This window comes from Protopterus annectens, chromosome 1.part2 (genome assembly GCF_019279795.1).
Source record: "Protopterus annectens isolate FY-2018-M chromosome 1.part2, PAN1.0, whole genome shotgun sequence".
Classification (NCBI taxonomy): domain Eukaryota; kingdom Metazoa; phylum Chordata; order Ceratodontiformes; family Protopteridae; genus Protopterus; species Protopterus annectens.
Window position 1 is genome coordinate 485,950,059 of NC_056727.1, and position 18,426 is coordinate 485,968,484.

The window sequence follows — 18,426 nt, forward strand, 5'->3', positions numbered from 1 at the left end:
AGTGGCCTCCGAAAGACATGCGTGAATGGGCATGCCTTCTCTGAAGGTTGGGCGTAAGGCTGGCAACTTGGCACCATAAAAAATCTACTGCCAATCATTAGCAGACTGGAGTTCCGCTGTGTGCGACCCTAACTGGGAAGAGCCGAAAAGACAAACATACTATGCCGTAGTGGTGCAGCTGTTAGCGTTGTCACCTCAATACAAGAGGTCCTCCGGTTCGATTCTCAGCTGGGGTGACGTCTGTGCTGAGTCTGCATGTCCTACCTGAGGCCACATGGGTTTCTTCCGGGTGCTCTGGTTTCCTCCCACATTCCAAAGACATGCAGTAGGTGGATTGAGGACTCTAAATTGGCTGTAGGTGAGTGTGTGTGTGACAGTGAGTGGTAGAGCTAGCCACCCAGTGATGTAAACCTTGGCTCAAGATGTTTGTCACTGCGGAAGTGACACCCCAACCCCATGTGGAAAATGGGAAAAGGGGTTGAGGATGGATGGATAGATGGATGGATGGATACTTTAGCACTTAAAATGTTTACATAGGGATTTAAGTCTAAGACCGGTCCTGCATGCAGGACAATTTTTACTTATTCTGCCTGCAATGTCAAGTCTGATATACTAGTGGCTCTGTGATGTCAGCAATCCTTGGGACTGTCAACTGCATCAGTGTGTCAGAACTGGTACTGTGGTGGCATGATAAATCACTGCAGTAGTAGTTCTTGCGTACAGGTGGAGCTGAGGGGATGGCTAGCTTTGGATGACCTTGGCAATTGCACAGTGAATTTGGCATTTGTTGGATTGCACCTACAGAAGGTAATGAATTTCATAGATATAGAATGTTAATGAATCATCTGCTTCTGGTGTAATGGGTATACTACACACTTGCGGCATTGCCATTATAACTTAAGTAGAATAAAGAGCAGGAATTTAGTATTGGAGTAGCACTGAAGGATGGCAGTCTCTGTCCGCAATGCTACCCCAATTCTTTTGGAACCCTCGGGAGACAAGGAACTAAAAGTCACAAGTAAAATAAAATGTTAAGTTGTCAATCTCGCCTTCATTCTTGCTGGATGGGTTCGGAGCCGATCCTCGGCTCCGACTCGGCACTTGCTTTAGCTTGAGAACTCCTTTTACCAGCTCGAGGCAACCCTATATACCATGATGCAAGGCGGAACTACCCCAGATCTCGTTTGCCGCTTAGCGAAAGAGGTCTCCTTTGCCAGCTGAGGTAAGTGATTTTCTTGGTAAAATCAGAAAAGCTTAGTTAGGGTTTTATTTCCCCTTTTTATTCATAGTATAGTCTGTAGTGAATTACAGCCCACCCTATTCCCTTGTTTTTTCAAACTTTTATAACCTTTTTATAACCTTTAGTATAAATTTTTAGTTAGGCCTAAAACCCCCATCGGTTAATCCCTTCCTGTGTGTAGGGGATTAATTTTGTGTGTTTGTTGGGGTTTGTGTGTGTTACTTCCTCCTAGGATATGTCTAGGGAAGGCAAGGTCTCAGGCTTCAAGAAGTGTGACTCGTGCTGTCAGAAAATGTCTCTGACAGACGGTCACACTTCTTGTGTTTATTGCCTGGGGCCTTTGCACCTGCAGGACTCCTGTGCATTGTGTCACTCTTTTAGCCAGAGAGTCCTGCAGGAAAGGAGGAATAAGCTTATCCTCCGTGGCTTACTTAAGCCAGAAGGTTCTCCCTCTAAAGCAGGGTCTGGGAAACCTTCTAAGCCACCGAAGGCTCAGGCTTCAGTATCCAAGCCTCCTCCGGTGGCTCCGGCTCCGTCGGAGCCGAGATCGGTTCCGGCTGGAACCGATGTATCTACCATTAAAGTAGTAGGTTCGGCGCGGGCTGGTTCCGATACCTTGTCTACTGTGGCCTTGTCGGCTCCGGCTGGAGCCGACACCTTATCCAGCATCGGAGCCGAGAAACCTTCGGCTCCATCTGGAGTTCAGGGGCCTTCGGCTCCGATGGCTTCGTCCCGAAAGAGATCTCGGTCCCCTTCATTACTGAGTATCCACTCTGCTCCGGGGTCTCCTCTTTTGTCGGAGCGGAGCCATCGGAGCCGATCTTCGAGATCTTCCAGGCTGTCTGACCACGACTTAGAGAGGGTGGTAAGCAGGCTGTTGAAGTCTCAGGCACTGGCCCAAATGCTCCATAGCCCGTCTCAACAGACTTCGGCTATAGCCTCACCCCTTGAACTTCCTCCTCCGACTCCACACCAGAGTTCGGAGCCGGAGCTTCTCGGGACAGCGACTGTTTCGATGCCGGAGCCGATGCATCCTTCGGCTCCGTCGTCCTCGGTTCCGATCTCCTCCTTGAGGCCTTCCTTGGAGGGATCCGGTTGTCAGGTTTCCATTGTCGGCTCCGAGGGGGCTAGTGGCATCGGACCCTTGTCCGACCCCGCTCTCCCTCTCGGGGCTTCGGCTTTGGTAAGCTCGGTGCCGACATCGGCCTCAGAGCCTTCCCTCTCATTGGAGCTGGGAATTCCTGTTTCTTCGGAGCGGGGATATTCCGGCCTCCCGGGGAGGGGAGCCTTTGAGGTGATGAGGAGTGTCCTGGCCTCTGAGCCTGGTCAACGGTCCATCCCTCTAGCTCCTCCCTCATCAGTGCCTGCAGACGCCTCTTGCCAGCCTCTTGCTCTCAGGCCCAGGGATCCATCGCCCCAGGTTTCCCCACTGGGAATTTCCTCCTCTTCCGAGGTTTCTCCTGATCCTGCAGGGGAACCCCCTCGGAAGAGGGCGTGTAAGAGGAAACACACAGACTCCCCTGAGTCTACTACATCTGATACCGACTTAGATGAGTCGGAGGGTTCCCCCGGTCCCCCTCTGAGGATGTCTCCTTTTCAGACATCCTTGAGCTCCTCAAACAGAGGGGGAATTGGCCCTCCATTGACCCCTCCGAGGATGAGTTGGTATACCTGGAGGCTTTTGGATCCCGACCCTCCACCTCCTGGGTGTCTCCGCCTTTTGACCCACTTATGCAGGTAGTGGCTCGGAAGGCGTGGGCGGCTCCAGATTCTGTGGAACCTGTACCCAGAAGACCATCCAAATTCATCACGGCCCCTTCGGACAAACAGTTCCTTTCCAAGGGTGTCTCTGTGGATGCTATGGTGGTGGCGGCCACTAAGAAGGAACTGGCGGATCCTTCAGTACCTGTCCATCCTCCTAACAAGGATTCTAGGACCATGGACAGGTATGGAAAGCGGATGTTTTCTTCAGCGACCTTTGCTATGCGTTAAGCTGAATTATCTTTGTCACTTCACCAGGCTTCAACGAGATATTCTCAAGGAACTGGGTGAAGTAGTCCAGGATCCTTCTGCTGCTGGGGCTCAAGAAAAGATTGCCTCGCAGCTTGCAATCCTGAATTCCATATCTAACTCCTCCATGCGGCTCATATCTTATGCGGCCGATGGAGCGAGCAGGGCCGCAGGCACAGGAGTTGCTCTTAGACGCCAAGCCTGGATGCGGCTTTGTAATTTTGCAGACCCCTTTAAGGCGTCCTTCACTAATACCCCCTTTGATGGTTCGGCTTTGTTCGGACCTCAGGTGAAGGATACCTTGACCAGGTGTGAGCAGGATGGTAAAACTCTTTCTGTCGTTGGAGTCCAATTTTCCACTCCTTCTAGACCATATCCCAAGGGTCAGAAGGGGGGGGAAGATGTGGTTCCGTAAAGCCCAAGGAGCTACACCGGACGCACGTGGTCAGTTTACCCCCAGAGGCAGAGGGGGTAACAATAATAGACGCCACCCTAGAGGCAGGGGGGGTCCTCAGAACCAGGGCAACAGGGAGTCTCTTCCTGATAAGCCCTTTCAGCATCCCTGAGGTGTTGCCCGACTGTCCACCCTTGGAGGCAGTCGGGGGAAGGATTTCACTGTACCCAGTAGCCTGGCAATCCCTATCTCAAGAGATGTGGGTACAGTCGATTATATCCGAGGGTTACAAAATCCCCTTCGAAAGGTTTCCCGTACCTCTACAATCCCTTCCAGACATCTCACCCGGTCAAAGGGATTTGGCAGAACAGGAGGTTTCAAAACTCCTAGAAAAAAGAACCGTCCAGACGGTGCCGGCAGACCAGGTAGGATCCGGCGTCTACTCGAGATTCTTTTTGGTCCCCAAAAGGACGGGAGATTGGAGACCAATATTAGACCTGAGCAATCTAAACAGATTTGTCAAGAAGGCAAGATATCGGATGGTCACGCTTCAGTCCATTCTGCCATTTCTGGGCAAGGACAACTGGATGTGCTCTATAGACCTTCAGGATGCATACTATCACATAAAGATTCACAGACGCTCCAGAAGGTTTCTCCGCTTTCGGCTAGGGACCAGTCATTACCAATTCAGAGCACTGCCCTTTGGCCTCACTTCAGCCCCCAGAGTGTTTACCAAATGCATGGCAGTGGTCACAGCTCATCTGAGACGTCAAGGATTCCAGGTGTTTCCTACTTGGACGACTGGCTCCTCTCCGCCACCACCAAGTGTCAGCTTCTTCAGTCCAGAGACTACACTCTACAGCTTTGCAGGAGTTTGGGAATTTCAGTAAATTTTGAAAAATCTTCTCTGCTGCCTTGCCAATCTATCACCTTTATAGGCGCAGAATTAAACACCGTCAAAATGTTAGCCAGACTAACAGATCAAAGAATTCTGGACATCCAAAAATTTGTTCGGCTTCTATTGCAAAGCAACAAGATCAAAGCCAGATTTATACTGAAGGTTCTAGGTTTTATGGCTGCGGCCATTGTTCTTCTACCACTGGCTCGCTTCCACATGCGTCTTCTGCAGTGGATGCTATTCACGCAGTGGTCGTACCACAGTCTCCCGATGAGGCACGAAATATTAGTCACACAGTCGTGCAGGACTCCTCTGATTTGGTGGATATCTTCCCCTCTTCTTCATCAGGGCCGATCCTTTATTCCCCCTCCTCCAGTTGCCACAGTCACTACGGATGCCTCTCTGATCGGGTGGGGGGGGGCATTATCAGGGCAGGATGGTCCACGGGACGTGGCAACCCATAGAATACCATCTGCACATAAATGTCCTGGAGATGAGAGCAGTGCTTTTAACGTTGCAAGCCCTCAACGACTTTCTTCCCACGGGGACTATTGCAGTACAAACGGACAACATGTCCGTGGTCTGGTACATCAACAAACAGGGCGGAACCAGGTCCTATCCGTTATGTCGAGAAGCTCTCAGACTTTGGCAATGGGCGATCTCTTCTCAGCGGTTTCTGATAGCAACGCACATCCCCGGCAGGTCCAACCTATTGGCGGACAGGCTGAGCAGATCTATTCTGATGCCTCACGAGTGGTCTCTCAATCAATCTGTAGTGGATCAGATTTTTCTGAAGTGGGGCACTCCTTGTTGCGATCTTTTTGCTACTCCTCAAAACAACAAGTGCCCCGATTTTTTCACTCTCTTTCCCCTTCCTGGCCAACCCCTGAGAGACTCTCTAACCCAAGATTGGCCCCGGGGACTTCTGTACGCTTTTCCTCCCTTTCCCTTGATTCCACAACTCATTCAGAAAGCCACCGTTTTGAGAGCCAAATTGATCCTCATTGCCCCATATTGGCCTCGACAAATTTGGTTTCCGTCTCTGCATCGTCACCTTCTGGTGCAGCCCTGGCATCTGGACCCAGTTCCGGATCTCTTGATCCACCAGTCGGGTCAGCAGCACCGGGCCATTCATTCTCTCAACCTCACTGCTTGGTTGCTCCACTTCCTTCCCTAGCCAGGCTACCAATGATTTCTGACTCAGTCAGAGACATTTTAGTGTCTTCTTTGAAGTCGTCCACTAGGACTGTTTATGCTAGCAAGTGGCGACGTTTTCTATTTGGGCAAATTCCAGAAATATTGATCCCTTTACTGCTCCTGTACATTCTGTTTTAGATTTCCTGGCGGAGGTTTTTCATTCAGGATCCTCGTCATCTACAGTCAAAGTACAACTGGCTGCTATTTCCAAGTATCATGTTGGCTTGCATGACAATAACATTATGTCTCATAGATTATGCAAGGCCTTTCTGAGAGGAGTTTTTCTCCTAAAACCACCTATAAAGCATCCTCCTCCGCAATGGGATCTAAACTTAATGTTGGCATCCTTGATACTACCTCCCTTCGAACCGTCTGCTTCATGTTCTTTGAAGTTATTGACCTGGAAAACTATATTTTTACTGGCTGTCACTTCTGCAAGAAGGGTTTCCGAGATTCAAGCTCTTTGCTTTCATAAGGACAGGGTATCATTAAGAACTAACCCTTCCTTTCTCCCCAAAGTCGTGTCTCAAACCAATATTAACCAATCTATAGATCTACCAGTCTTTTTCCCAAACTATTCCGACAGAGCCGAACAGAAACTGCATTTTTTGGATGTCCATCGTCAGCTCAGGTACTATTTGCATAGAACTAAACAATTCAGAAAATCGGACCAATTATTTGTCTCCTATGCAGAAAACAGGATAGGTCTTCCGGTTTCTAAAGTGACCTTATCCAGATGGTTGACTTCCACCATTTCCTATGTGTACTCTCTCAGAGGCAAACAGCTATCTTCTAAGCCAAAAGCACACTCAACCAGGAGTCTATCCACTTCTGCAGCTTTTCAGGATAGACTACCCATTGATACCATTTGTGCAGCAGCTACTTGGGCCACGCCTCATACCTTTGTCTCTCATTACAAGTTGGACTTGGCCTCCAGAGATAGGGCCAGTTTTGGTTCCACAGTTCTCAAGAGTCTGTTCCATTGAGCCACCGGGATACAGGTGCTAGGGACGTGGTCCCATCCAGCAAGAATGAAGGCGAGATTGACAACTTAACATTTAGAAGTTATGTACCTACCATAACGTTCCATGTTAGTTGTCTTCTCTGCCTTCTTTCTTCGTCCTCCCTCCTTCCCCTGGCCTGGATAGATCTTGAAGAGTTCCTATTAGGTTGTTTCCTCCTGAGCCTTCATATGATTACTTCTATTAGGAACTTATGTTCCTAATTATGTTAGGATAGTCTTTAGCAGGGTAGGTTAGCTACCAAACGAGATCTGAGGTAGTTCCGCCTTGCATCATGGGATATAGGGTTGCCTCGAGCTGGTAAAAGGAGTTCTCAAGCTAAAGCAAGTGCCGAGTCGGAGCCGAGGATCGGCTCCGAACCCATCCAGCAAGAAAGAAGGCAAGAGAAGACAACTAACATGGAACGTTATGGTAGGTACATAACTTCTAATTATTGAAACTGGCCTGTAAAAAAAAAAAAAAACAAAAAAAAAAACGGAAGACACACAAGCAAGCGACTGTTATACTGACAGTTGCAATCTGTTTCTTATTGCTGAAGTTTTAGTTACTTAAAAATCCAGTGTATTGTGATCATGTTTTAAATGTAAGAAGTTGAAGACAAGGAAAATTTGTAAAATGGTCTTATTCTGTGATGTATATGCATTTCATATTTTCTGTATGTGTCTGTGTAGGTGTTAATCGATTGTAGTACAATAATGTTTTCTGGAAAGTGGGATGGGGTGCATTACTTATTTAGCTGTCTTTTCTTAGCCCACCCAAGCTTTGTCTTTGTGGTGTGACTGGTTTATTGGAAGGTGAGGTAAATGCCCACATCCTTAGCTTTGGTTATTGCTTGATATCTCTACAAGTGACATTACAAACTGTGAAGAAGAATTAGTATTTGACAGAGAATGAAAGCCACATAACATCTGACATGCGCAAACTGTAACATGACTGATGAATGTCCTTTTCAAAACTTTGTACCCCCCACCCATTTTCATTAAGTTAATCAACAGTTATTACTTCTGTAAGTGGATGTTTGGATATTATAATTCTCTATCTAAATGTTTCTATAATTTGTCTAGTGTACTGTTTTAGTCAGCTGTTCTTACTACTGTTAGTTTACTTTGATCTTGTAATATCTCTTAATCTGCTTGTAATTTGTGGAGCTTTTCTCCCCAGGCCTCTACTGAAAACGGACAAATAATTTAGTCTGGCTTTTATGGTCAGCAAATGTCAACAAATATAAATGCATAAATCAAAACTATAACATTAGAAATCATAATGTCATGTTTTCCTTTCAGAAGTAAATTTAGACCTGGAATAATAAGTAATTTCTTGTTTTAATTGTTTCCTTCAAATTTAATTTGTATTAGCCTTCTTGCTTATATTATTATTAATGAAATAACTTACAAAAGACCACTTGGCAGCAACCGACAGTTTTGTGTTTGCAATATGTGTAACAAATGGCCTTTGTTACAAAGGTTTGAATGCAGATCTCCAGTAAAGCTGGCCCAGTGGATGTAGTTTTATACAAAAAATGCCTCTAAATGGATAAGTAGTACTTCTGAGATGAAGCCAGTGCTGCTTACAGGGAAAACAGCTTATCATTTTTAGTAAATGCCAAAAAATAGGACCAGAACTTATAAAAACAAATTATGGTTAAGGAGATGTCATGGAGGAGAGCAGAAACTGTTTTCAGAAAGACTGCAAGATCTTTAAAGCATTGTGGCAGTAGTGATGTGTGCAGTATAGCAAATCTCCAAGGAATGTATAGTGTGCATTCCGTTTTGAAATGGACAGAGGACAAGTACTTCATAAGTATTTGCCAACAGAAATGAGCAATGCATCTATATTTGTCAGCTTTATTACATTTTACTTAAACAGCTGGAATTTGTGTTTTGCTCCTAAATATTTCAGTGGTGACTGGTGTTTTCTTTAGGGTATCTGCATAGTTGAGTAAATACAGTGTTGTTAAAGGCCATGCCTTTAAAATAATTTTTGATGTATTCTGTTTGATCATCTATTACATTGAAAAAAGGCATGTCAGCTAAATGCATTGAATGTATACATGTAGTAGGTTTACTACCAAAATCAAAAATCTCAGTTTGTCATGTATTACTTAGTCAAAAGTAAATGTCGTAAACAAAAACGTTATTTAATCAAAATGATGAGAGCGGTAATGTCGATAATTTACCATTCAATATTATCAACATTACCCAGGTTAACTTGACTTCGGGTGATTTTCTACTTACATTTTTCAGGGGGTTATATATACAAGCTCCGAAATTACACTACACTGAGGAAAAGGGTAAATTACCCAATCCCCACTGTAGTGCGATCTCCAATCAGAACGTCAGCCTCATATGAGCGAATGCACACTAGCATTCGCTAAGGTGGATTTGAATATTTTCAGATTGGCATTACAGAAACTGTGAACCATGCATTTCACTCTCCTTGTTTCGTTTAACTGCCATTCTGCATTTTGTTATTAAACCTGTGTAGTATTTGATTTTGTGCTATACTCCCAAGACTTGTAATAATGAGTACTGGATTTACAAAAAAGAAACTGCGAAAACAGAGAACAACAAGCATTAAAACTTGCTGCTCTCTTTTAGACATGTTTTTTTCAGGGGATAAGCCCCCTTACATCCCCTAGTGTTGGGACTTCCAAACCCTCCCCCCATTTCTTAATTATTCTGACTCTGAGACTGCCATATCTCAGAGAAAATGAAATTCTTTGAGGCATAGAAAGCTTGGTATATTTGAGCCCAGTTTTCTCACATTGTTTCATTGTGCTGAGACTTGCATTTTGAGTTCCTAAATTTAAAGCAGTTGCGATATGAATAGGAGGTTTGGTCCAGGTTAAGATTAAATTTAAGAGTGGCAAATATGCATAAGGTGGGTGTAGAGGTACTGTGCCCTTTGTGAGACTTTTCTCTTTTTGTAAATTGTTTTTCCTATAGGTAAGATTAGTTTACAAAAAATATGTACTTGGTGAAGTAGTAAATGTAGTATCATGCAATGCCCCTCCTTTTCACTGTTGCAGTATTTCTTACAAACGTTATATCCTGCCAGGAATAGTCATACATCTGAGCAGCATGCAAAGCCTTAGGCTGTTTCAAATGCTGTATGACTTATGTCTGAGCCATAAGGAAATTAAGAGCCATATCCTCAGAACTTCTGTGCCTCTAGTCCGAACTCAATCTTTTGAATTTAGTTCATAAGCTAGTTGTTGTTTTGTCTCCGCTACCAAGCTTAATGCAGTTAAGTATCCCATTGGTGAGAGATTCTTCCATGCTTTTCCCTCATTGTTTGATTACTTATCTTACACATCATCTGGAAAGGGGAAGTAATAGATTGGGAGCCAGATTCCCCATAAGGACAGACATGAAAAGTGCCTTTTCTGCTTAAGTGTGGAATACGATCACACATAGTGAGATATTTGCTAGCCTTTGTATCCAAGACTCTGTGTTAACTGTCTGGTCGTCTTTATCTGTGTATTTAGAAATCCAGGGAACCATGGCTTCTGATACTGCCTGCCTAAAAGTTCTGATGATTATTAAAAAGAAGTATAAAAATGGTACGTTTAGAGACTTCTGCTGCCCAGCCTGTGCCAGGCATCAACGTAAGGTCAAATGAAGACCTAGAGGACCATCTGTTTTTGACACCTGCTCCCTCTATCAAGACCACATTTGTGGCCAACATGAGACTTGCTATCTGCATGTCTGCTGAAAATAAGAAAGGGGGACTGCGGCTAATTATATCTGAAGGGTCTCGGGTGATTCCAAAGATACTAGTCAGGGAAGAATTACCTGGGTCCCTTAGTGAACTTAGAATACTGAACCCCTTAAACTTGTTAGAGCAGAGGTTCCACTTAAGAAAAAAGCAGAAAGCAAGGCTTGTGGTCCCTGTTACAAAGGACCCCCATAAAGAGTGGCATGATTTCACTTAGGGTCTTTTAGAGGTCTTCATGGCCTTAAAACCGCTTCAAGGTTTGTCAGTGCCTGCTTTTGTGGCTTTTTCTTCCATTCTTTCCAAGAGATTAATGTTTTTTGGTTCCCCTGATAAGGAAGAAGAGTTGTATTCTCATAGGTTCATAGGAGGTTACTAGGCTAATTGCCCTAGGGCCTTTATAACTTGTATCCTAATTGACCATAGTTAGATTGTCATCATTAGCAAATGATTCTATGATCAGCACCATCTGGCCCGGTCCATGAGGGACATGGGTGCCACCCCTGGGGTGAATTTACAGTTACCCATCCGATTGTCAAGGTTTCACTTAAACAGGGTCATTGAGGAGCTATACTTCACGTGAAGTGGGAGCTTATTCCAGAGGAGCGGCAGTCTCTGGGAAATGTATCTGTCTCTCGCACATGTTCTGTTAATGTCACAGGATAGGTTGAGATCACCGGAGTGAGTGACTCTTGTCCCATTTGATTTGTGGATGTGCATCATTTCCATTAGGGCAGTGTGAGAGACTGCTCTGTAAACTAGCCACAGGTCACATTTCAATAGCCTGTATGATACAGAGTACTGTAACAGAGCTTTTACTCTTTCCATGTAGGTCATGTTTTGGAAGCCCTGGATTCTCTTGGTTAGAAACCTCTGTGGTCTCTCCAGTTGCTGCAGGTGTCTGGTGAGGAACATACAGAAGGGAGCATTGTACTCAGTTAGTGGTCATATAAGGGTCAAGTACAGCAGAGTTATGACCTCCTTGGTCTTGGAAGTAATGCCTTTATTTATGAGATATGCAGTGTAGAAGACTTCTCTTACCACTATGGGGACATGGTGATCAAAGTTTAGATTGCTATCAACCTGTGTTCCCAAGCCTTGCACTACTGGGTTTGCACTTAGAGAGGTGCTATCTGCATCATAATGCAGGGGCTGCTACTTTGCCAAAGGGGATAATGAGGCATTTTTTTGCATTTAGTTTAAGTCTGTGGCTTTGGCACCAGTCATTTGTTTTCGTCAGTCCCTTCTGTAATATGTTGACATCGTCGGGGGACTCTGCGAATTGCGCCCAGTTTACAATCATCTGCAAACTTGGTAACCACAGGGCATTTACTGTTATCTTGTCCTCAGAGAAATAGATTCCAAACAATAGGGGGCCCAGTACAGATCCTTGTAGTACACCACTTGTAAATGATCTACTGGTGGAAGTAGACTTCCCAACTTTGACAGTGTGCGTTCTATCGGTGAGCCAGCTGGCTACCCATTCAGTGATGTTTGGTTAATCCCCAGCTGGGAGCGTTTCTCAATGATCCCTGAGTGGGGAATTGCATCAAATGCCTTGGCTAAATCACGATAGGCAGTATGTACTGCTTTCCCTTGATCCAGGGCACTGGTTTCATTCTCAAAGAAGTCCACCAGGTTAATAAGCAAGATCTACCCTTGACAAAACCAAACTGAGTCGAGTCAAGAGTTGGTTGCCTATGTCCTGGTTGATAAGTCCATGATGATTCTTTCCATGAACTTGCAGTTAAGGCTGGTCACGCTAATGGGTCTATAGTTGCCAGGGTCGATTGATGGACTGCCTTTGTGCAAGAGGATTACTATTGCTGTTGTCCATTCTGCCGGCATACAACCAGTGTTCAGGCTGTGGTTAAAGAGAGTGCTAAGTGGTCCCTCTAGGTCTTGTTGTAGATTATTTACTAAGCAGCCTGGGCTATTATCTGGTCCTATAGAGGCCATATTTTTGGCTTTGGAGAATGCCTGTATGGCCTGTTTTTGGAGATACTTGGTAGAGGACTGGTGTCAGGAAGACTGTGGGGAGTGGCTGGTGGGGACAGATTGGGGGGGGTGAAGTTATCGCCAAATCTGTCGGCTAGCAGGTTGGCAATTTCTTCAGGTTCTGTGTGAGTGGTGCCATCCGCTATAAGTTCAGCACACAGAATGCCTTATGATTGTCTTTAGCTAGGGAAGCTAATGTAGTCTCATAACTGGCTTTAGAGGACTTTACAAAATTTCTAATTTGCTTGTTTAAGCTGTGGAGGGTAATCTTCCTTTCCTCTTGCTCTTAGATATCAGTTTCTGTCATTTGTTAAGTTACTTATTTATACTTGCAGTCCATCAGGGTAGGCTTGTTTTTTCGAAAGGACCTGGTTTTAGTCCTGTTGGGTACAGCCGAGTCAATGCATTTGTTTAAGTGGCTCCCTAGGGTATTTCTGTACCCCTTTGCATAAGAGTCATCACTGGCTTTGTTAGCAAGGCCTTGGAAACCTTTTATACCATCACTTCAAAGACTATAGTTTGCTTTGGGAAATTTTTCAGTTTTTTTGCTCCTGTGGTAGTGTTGGATTTGATCTTTACTTCAAATGAGACAGAATTATGGTCTGAGTTAACCAGGGAGGACAACACACTGGAGGTAGTGCAATGCCCCCCCCCATGGTTGGTAAGTAATAGGTTTATGACATTTGAGTCCCTTGTGGGGGTGCAGACTAACTGCTCCAGGGCGTTTGAATTAAAGTCCATGTACCTCAGTACGATCGTATTTATGCACGTGTAAGTTGAGCAATCCATGGACTGGTAGTTGAAGTCTCCCATGACTAAGATGTTTGGTTGTATATTGAGTGACTCTAGCAAGTCTAGGTAGACTTGACTTGCCTTTTTTGTTTTGGTGATTTTTTTCAGTTTTGAGGCGGCTATACCTTTGGTTCTTGGATCTGTAGCTAGCTTTGATGTGGTAGGGAATTTTACCTATAGTTATTTGGACCTGAAGTAGCTCAAGGGAGTCGTACTGTTTCACCAGTTTCAAGGTGTACTTGGATCTAATAAAATGAGTACACCTCTACCTTTGGTTTATTCACCTTCATTTTGGGGTCTGAACTTGTGAAAGGCTTTGTAGCCTTGTATGGCTGGAGTGCTGTCTGTGGCCTTGAACCAAGTCTCAGTGACCGCACAGATGTCAGCATCTTCTAAGGCGAGGAATACTTCCAGGGTGTGCAGTTGACTGTTTAGGCTTCTAGCATTAAGAAGCATATCCATGCATGCAGCAAATGAGCAAGCACTGGATTTGTACGATTTTGGCTAAACCCATATTCTTTGTATGGATGTTTAAGGAATCTGTGATAATAAACAGGATTCCCCAAAAGTAATAGAAAAAATGGTTCTGCATTAAAAGTTTGCTGCTGCTTGTCATTTCCCTTATTATATGAGTACAGTGAACCGTAAGTAAAGTACATAACTCAGAGGAACCTTGTATTTGCAGTTTATTTATTTTATTTCATTTTATTTTACATTATTGTGAGCATGTTTTTCGTACTTCTAGTTTCTGCTTGTTATGCACTATAACTGCCAAGTCTTCATTTCTCAGCTTCTGATTTTCTTTTTTCCTGAACAAGTTTTCTGAATTATTAGAGAACATGTCTAGTTGGTATCTCTTCATGTAAAATAAATGTGCTTCATATTTTAACATTCTTCTTTTTCCTATTATTCCATTTAGCCCAAACAAGCTTCATGAACCAGCCTCCTTTCTTCACTTGTGAGCCTTCAAGCATCTATCAGTGGCTGAGTTGCTGCCTGAGAGGGGATCTTGTACCACCTTATCCTTATTTGCCAGGCATCTGTGAAAGAAGCAGATTGGTTATTCTGGTATGTTTGTCATCTCACAGAAAAATAAATTTGTTTTCCTCATAGTGACTTCAGTTTATACAAGCACACCAGTAATTACATTATTCAGGTACTAGTTCCCTAAAGGCACTGGTTAGCACCACCGTACAAACGTGTTTTTACAGTCTATCTAATGTATATATATATATATATATATATATATATATATATATATATATATATATATATATATATACATGCATATATGTGTGCGTGTGTATGTATGTATATATATATATATATATGTGTGTGTGTGTATACACGTGTGTGTTTTATATATATATATATATATATATATATATATATATATATGGTACCTATTAAATTGCCGAATGTTTAAACATTCGAATGTCACATGGTCGATACCATATGATCGAACTTTGAAAAGTTCAAAGGTGAAAGGCAACGGCACCATACGCACAGAATGGGAACATTTCCCTTTTTCTGCACTGAAGTGCAGTCTCGGAGTTGGTATATTTACGTAGTGGGGTGTGGGGGGCACAGGGGGGCTTGACCCCTGCTCAGACTGTTATGGTAAGTTTTTTTTTACTTTTTTATTATATATTCGAGGTTTCAAGTTTCGCTCATATGTTGTCGAATATATGAGGTTCGAAATTTGAAGCTTCAAATATATAATATATATATATAATGTAGACATTTTGTGGGGTTAAGCTTTTGATAAGAGACTAAAATGCAGATTAAGTATTAGCTCTTTATTTACATACACTCCATGTATATTTTTGGAACACAGAATTTTTAATATATTTTTATTGCAATTTTTTCTCATAGAAGACTAGTTCCTGTAAACTGTGTATTCACTCTTATTCTGAATAAAATGTCATGATTTACACAGACAGTGAAATAATGTAATCATCTTTGATGTCTTGATTGCACTGGATAAGGAAGTGTAGATAAAAAGTGTAACCAAAAGGCTGTTGGCCTTCTTATCTTTAACAAAATAACAAGTTGCAAAGGACAAACCAGGAGAGTCCTTCTAAGATTAAGGGCTTTTGTTCTTTAATATTTTCACGATAGAACTTCCTCAGATTCTAAGGAAGTTCTGTCGTGAAAATATTAAAGAAAGTGCTAAAACTTAGAAGGACTCATGTGGTTTGTCCTTTGGAACTTGTTATTTTGTTTTGTTTCTGTTTTGTTCCGCTCTGTTTTTGTTTGGAATTAATTTTTACCGACTTCATATCTTTAAGGTACGTTAAGCTAGCAGGTTCTTATTTTGGTTTGAGTGGGAATAAATGAATTGCCCAGAAATTACTTGTGAGAATTGGTTTTCAGTACCTTCACAGTAAAATAAGTTCACTGAAAGTGATCACTGCTGTTACAATATCTTTGTCCTTATAGTACAGAGACCCCAGAGTTGATGATATTTAGAGCAGGATTCCAGGGGATACATTAGCTTGCATGCTGTCTCTCAAAATTATCAAAAAACATTTTACATATTAATTTTTCATATAAAACCTTAAATCTGATCTGCTGGCTTTTGAGTGATAGGTTGCGATCTGTTTTAAGTATTCTAATAGTAGATGGTCCTCTCTAGTAGTGTTTTCAGGCAGTATGTAAGAGAATTCGGGACCCTTTTGCATGACGGCTGATGAGGAAGCCCCCCATATAGGAAGACTAGGCCATCTTTTCATTCCTCTTCATTGCCTGATCAGTCAACAAGGATTCAAATGTGCTCCTTTTTTGTTGAGTTTCATTATTAAATAATACACAGTTTAAGATTTTTTCTGTGTTCCTTTCAAGTCAGAATGGTTAAGATTCTGAACCACTGATGATCTTTGTGTGGATTGCCTTTGCATTACAATTCCTGTGGTATGATTAGCTTGTATGAAGCTGGAAGCCATTATGCAGGCTGTCGTGCATCCATCTTCAAGGGAGACATTGTTGTAAAGGGTGTACAGAAAAGGCCACTGCTACAAGGAAGTTGAAGAGAAAATATTTAAGAAAGACAACAAAGTACAGAATGTTAGTGTCATATTGCCAAACAAGCTGGAGGATTCCAGTTCCATTCAGGTGGATTTCCAGCCCCTTTTTTTCATTGTCTTATCTGCCAATTCTGTTCACCCCCTTCAGAGTTGCCCATGTCAGGAGTTGACAAGCATGTTCATTGTCCATGTACCAGTGACCTTATAATCCTTTACTTAAAATTATATTCACGAGAATGTCTAATGTCTAAATTAAATTGATGGTGCAGCAGATTAGGAAGGACTGTTGTTTTATTGGCCTAGTTCAGTATATAGGGCTGATTGAACATATAATGACAAAATAATGCTGGGAATATGTATGCTACCTCTTAAAGGTTCATTTTCCCCTGCAAGCAGAGTATGCTATCTACTTGGATGCCTTCCCTGGCATCTGTGGTTCACATAAATATACCCTTGCAGAACTTTTCAAAGTCTCTGAATATTTTTTTCCTGGCAAAGTTCCCACAAGAACTTGGTGAAAAGAAAACCATTGCCTTTCCATTCCAGGAAGATGGATTACTCATCAGAAGGCAAGAGAAGAACCTAGCTTACACTTTGTCCCTTAGGTTATGACTTGGATAACAAGAAGATTATTTGAAGGAGACTCTGTTATACGGGAGCACTTTAAGAGGGAATATCATAAAATGTCAGGCACCAAAAAACAATATTTGGATCTTGTGGGTTGGCGAAACTAAGACACTGCAGTCCCACTAGTTTCGGAGGAAGTTCAGGATGCCTTTTTGACTCCTGTGCTGGAACTAGACTCCCACTGTCCTGCACCAGAGAAACTGGAAAGGTTTTATAGAGTTCAAACCTGTCAACACCTGAACAGCAGTCTAATTGCTGACCATATTTTATCCCTGGATGCCACCAAATGTTTTAAGTTGGTATTTGGTTCTAGCACTTTTCCTAACAATAGAGAAAATAGAGTTGTAGATGGATTCATTTATTTGGTTGTTTTGGCTTCAGACTCATCATCTGCCAGACTCGTACTGCATAACATTAAACTGAGGTCCTCAAAGTGGTAAAGGACATTACAGCAGAAATAGAAAAAATAAACTTCAGATAGAACAGATATCCAGGCTAACCCATACTACTCAAAAGATTAAATGTGACAGTGATACGGTGGAGATGAATTCTAGGACATTGGGGCTAGTAATCCTTAGGCTTACATAGCTGTGGATTCAGCTGTTACTGGCAGACACTGATGGTCAGTTGAACACTACTGTCGATAAACATTTCTTGTTTGGTGCTCTGACACAACAAGTGTTCAAAAAGTTGGAAGAAGAAGGGAAGGGAATGGGGGCACTGAAGCATCCCCTTCCATCTGTGTATTCCATGTTGCAATTTCAGTTATTCTTTCAAAAATGCTGACTTCTTTTGTAATAGGTTAACCAGATATTAGTTGACCAAAAACAAAAAACAAAAAAAAAATTTTGACTTTGAAAAACTAGAGATGACCAGGAAAAAGAGAGAGCTAAACTGGATAGGAGGTCTGAGTTTACTTGAGCTTAGACCTCTGATCGACCATAACTCAGCCAGCATCTGGCCCTCCCTCCCTGACGCTCTTTGCCTGTTTAGCCCTCCTCATTTTTCTTCCACCTGGAAAGATGTCGAAACCTGTTCTGAAACAAATGAGCGTTACTCACCACAGATAGGTCCTAAACTTTATCTCTTCTGGGTACAGAATGACATTAGAGACTGTCACCACATTCTTGGAAATGTTCCTGATTCTAAGGGACAGCTGGAGTTAGCCAACCCTCTTCTATAACTGTTATGGTAACAGGAGGCCATAGAGGTTTCCAGGGGAAAGACTTCCATATTTTACTCCAAATGTGTCCTTATGCTGAAAAAAAAACTGCCTATGAAAGCCAGTTTTAGATGTCTCCAAACTTAGCATGTTTCTCTCCACATGCCCAGATTCATTCCCTTGCCTATGCTCATTCTGTTCATTGTCATTCTAGTCCTCAAAGACAATATGTGTATCTGCCATATCTAGTAAGCACAAAACAGTTCTCGGATTTGCAGTGTGGGAATGCCCTTTCATTTTACCTTTGTGAGCTTTCTGCTCCGTGCTGATGACATAGACTTTTCAA

At 42.9% G+C, this 18,426-nt stretch overlaps 1 protein-coding gene across 1 annotated transcript in view; it reads left to right on the plus strand.

Moving 5' to 3' along the window:
* The window catches only part of ANAPC1 (anaphase promoting complex subunit 1), a 3,613,296-nt gene that overhangs the window by 1,680,225 nt on the left and 1,914,645 nt on the right, over positions 1 to 18,426 (plus strand). Inside the window, exon 19 of the mRNA XM_044060160.1 lies at positions 14,185 to 14,333. Within this exon, the coding sequence (XP_043916095.1) occupies positions 14,185 to 14,333 (149 nt within the window). The remainder of the gene's footprint in view (positions 1 to 14,184; positions 14,334 to 18,426) is intronic.